At 41.4% G+C, this 3,941-nt stretch overlaps 1 protein-coding gene across 1 annotated transcript; it reads right to left on the reverse strand.

Annotated features, from left to right (window-relative positions):
- Nucleotides 1-2,840: 2,840 nt before the first annotated feature.
- Nucleotides 2,841-3,590, reverse strand: CLDN14 (claudin 14). Its single transcript, XM_074929146.1, has one exon. It carries the CDS (start codon nucleotides 3,588-3,590, stop codon nucleotides 2,880-2,882), a length of 711 nt encoding a protein of 236 aa, XP_074785247.1. The 3' UTR covers nucleotides 2,841-2,879.
- Between the last annotated feature and the right edge of the window lie 351 nt (nucleotides 3,591-3,941).

Below are 3,941 nucleotides of genomic sequence, written 5' to 3' on the forward strand. Positions count from 1 at the left end.
GACCTCATCTGTAGCTAGCTGGAGACAAAAAGCAGGCTGTACTTATTTAAAAAATAAAGAATGAAATAATCTGCCTCCACAGGACTCTGCAAAAACCCAGTGGATGCACACGGGCAGAATCAGGCACATGGCAGCCCTAGTCCAATGCCCTGCCCTGTGCCCCTGCTGCTGAGATATAGCTGCCCAAAAGCGCACAGCCCCATAAACAGCCCCTTGATGGTCCAGGAAACTCATCCCCTTTCCTTGACACTGTCACTTATCAATGCCACTGATGACCAAGGGATCACTCAGCAAAGGAGGGGCAGTCAGGATTCATTCCTTGGCTAAAGTCTCCAAGCATCACCTCGCTGCTCTGCCTGTGCAGGGCTGCCAAGGCAGGCAGCACACAAACAGCAAGCAAGGTCTGGCCACCAGCCTGTGGGGCAGCAGGGGGGCAGGGGGGGAGCTGCAGTCAGACCTCTAAGGCTGCTAGAATGGATATGCTTTTTGTTTCAAATGGCAGTTTAAAAAAAGAAAGAAGGAAGGAGAAATTTGTGTCAGTTTTAACATGGAACAAGATCCACTGGTTCACAGCCCTCTGTGAAAGAAACCATTTCCCTCACATTATTGACATCAGAGCACTTCCAGGTAATTTTGCCAGGACTTTATAAACTGTTCTTACTACTGTCACGTATCCTGCTTGGCTGGGAATTTGTGCAGTAAGAATAGCACTACACATAAGTATTCCCACCACACAAACATCTTGGCAAGTGAATTAATTTATCAGTATATAGCAAACATACTACCTAATGAGACACAAGCCCATTTCCTGGACTTGGATTTGTGTTCCAGTATTCATGGCTGTCCAAAGCCCTTGTTCAAAGTTGATATCGTAATCACTTGGCTAGATCTATTGTAACGTAAATACAGAAAAAACCCTACATAATTGACCGCCTTCATTAAGCTACTTTTTGTCCTAAAAAGGCATCCCAGAAAATCTGTAATGGACTATGACCAGTTTGACTCCATCTTCTCTAAGAAGCCATTGTAAAAGCAGTTTCTGTCCATTCCTTGCACCTCAGAGTCTGTTAGTAAGATGTTTGCAGAGTCAGTGAAGTTTCTGTACAATTTTTTTTTCACATCATATGTAATAGCTACAGTTAATAAAACATGAATTTATAGTCAGTTGTTACTGATCAATCACCAAAGCCTGGTCCCAGATCCTTTTTGTTATTGTTGGTCTCAGCAAATTGCTTAGAAATGCCATTTTGTTTCTTAATAGTGATGATAATAACTTGCATCAATGCTGAAAAACACTCTGTCACAATTCGAATCAACATGAAAAAAAAATGACTAGTGATCAGGCACGGAAAGGAAGATTCACAGTGAAACCAGGGGAAATGTTGAAAGGATCCCAGCTCTGGAGGTGTTACCAGGTGATAACGTAATTGCAAACAGGCTTTTTGCCAAATGAAGTATACCGAGTGTAATTTCCTCAGAGTTTTTTTAAGTATTTTTTTACTAAACCCTATTAAATGTCAATGTATTGGTCCTACAGAGACCTATAGCTTTCTGCGGTTAGCAGGAATCTAGTGCTTTTATTTTTCGTGATGGTTTTGTACTGTATTATATGTTGCACTAGACTTCACTGTAACATGAAATGGAGAGGGCTGGGGTTCTTCGTTCATTAGTTTGTTTTTAAATTGTTTGAACACACTGTGGAATAATTGCATTTTGCAAGGATTTTAGAAGTAAATGTTTTGATTTTATATTCCTCCTGACAGGCAATGGTTATGGTCCATGAGCATAACCTTTGCTGGCATGGAGGCTGACTTGTGCCTGGCCGAATGGAAGTTCCCCAAATGCCACTAAAGTAGATGGAAATGTTCTTACTAGCCCCAATGCACCTTCAGTCAGGACCCCCGGCAAAAAATGCCAGGACTGAGCCTAAGAAATGAGTACATCTCATTACATGGCATTTGGGGATAGGATTCTAGAAATGTTTTTGTGATCTATATAATGCATAGGTTGTTCAGAATGCTAAATTTGCTAAAGAGCTAAATGTCCATTCTGTGACAAATTCTGATACTTTAAAAAAAAAAATTAAATAATTTTTTTTTTAAATAAAAGTTTAACATCAAGTGTCTAGTTTTGTTCTATTATTGACATTTTTTAAAATCCAGTTCTGAACCTCTGAGATGGCTTGTTTTCATTATGATACATCTTTTTTGTTTCAAAAATATGCTAGAATTTTATTTTGATAAGGTCAAAACATTGTAGTATAATTTAAAATATTGGTTATAACATACTGTCAAAGACATCTGTCATAATGCTATTGAAATTCTTATTTCAAGGGACTATTAAAAAAACAAACAAAAACTTAAGTCAAAGCAAAACTAATACCTTGTCATAATGAAACATTCATGCATTACGGAAATGAGAAACTTAGCTGGCTTAGCAGGACTGCTGAAAATCGCTGTGTCTCACCATAAAGTTCTCTGTTTTAGGCAAAACGCCGTCCTTTGTTGGAACACTGTTCAAACAGCAAGTTGTGGCTAGTTCCACTTTAGTGCTTGTTGCAGGGCAGAAATTACAAACCAAACCATTACTGTTAGCAAAAGTGCCCTTGAACTGCCTGCCTGCAAAACTCTAGTTGAAAGTAGGCAGGTATGTGCTGTCTCTGGAATATCACAACCTCCTTTGTATTTATTTTCCTGGTTTTGCAGCAAGCAGTTTTGTGTTTGCATTCTTTCTTTCTCGGGAAAGAAAGGAACGGATGAAAAGAACAATGGTAAACTTTGTATCGTAACCCTTATAAATTAGAAGTCATCTTAGCTTTGTTTTATGCCATGCACAGAAATTATAAAGCAGCTGTGTCCCGCAGGCAAATCTTAGGGAACTCACACATAGTCATTTAATCTGTAGCCGCTATGGGAAGCAGATGTTAGGGAAGAAGCATGGTTTCCCTTGTAGACAGTTGGTGGTCTATAGGAGGGAGCAGTCCTTCTTACGCTGCTGGGCTGTGTCTGGCAAGGTGTCTCGTTCCCACCACACTGGCTCGACGTGCACAGCAGTGCACCACCGAGGATAGTCAAAGATGCAGAGACGAAGCCAAGGTACAGAGCTTGACCTATCTCATACTTCATCCCACTGGGAAGCATGGGGTTGTAGAACTCTGTAACAACGTTGTTAGTGGTCCAAGAAACAGGTACCAGGCAAACGAGACCAGCCAGAATGAAAACGATCCCCCCGGAGACTGCGAAGGCGGCTTTGGCAGAAGTCCCCTTGGCACACTGTGTGCACTTCATACCGATGACAGCAATCACGCATGCCAGTGCGGAAAGGACGCAGGAAATTACCATCATGGCACGGGCGGCTTGGAGGTCAGGGGGCAGTGCCAGCTGGGAGCGGTGGACCTGGCACTGGTAGATGCCGGTGCTGTGCCAGACGCATTCCATCCAAAGCCCTTTCATATAGGCCACAGCTGTTATAATATTGGTGCCTACATGTGCTGTTCGCCACCAGTGTGGCAGAATAGTAGCAATTAATGTCCCAATTAGGCCAAGCAGACTTAGAGAGAAGCCAAGTAACTGAACAGCCGAGCTTGCCATGTTAATGTTTGTCCTGCCTAGTTCTCTTAATAAAGCACCTCCGCTTCGGAAAACACGAGCTTTTCTTGGAAGATATGCAGCTGTTTTACTTTGACACCTTCTGCTCTCCTAATAAAAGGTAATTGAGGAAAAAAGGAGTTAATTATTACCCAAATGCATTACCTCTCCAGCCAGTAAGGTGCAGTCCAAGTGCAGTTAGTGCAATAATTAGCATAGTTATCGCTGTTAATCTTACTTTTGTGGAAGTAATGGGAAAGCAAGCTTCCCTCTTCACTTATATAAACAGTCTTCTGTTGTCCACTGGGAAGAAAAGACAATTTATGAAATGGAAAAAAATATTTTAAATGCAAA

Source organism: Athene noctua, chromosome 1 (assembly GCF_965140245.1).
Source record: "Athene noctua chromosome 1, bAthNoc1.hap1.1, whole genome shotgun sequence".
Taxonomy (NCBI): domain Eukaryota; kingdom Metazoa; phylum Chordata; class Aves; order Strigiformes; family Strigidae; genus Athene; species Athene noctua.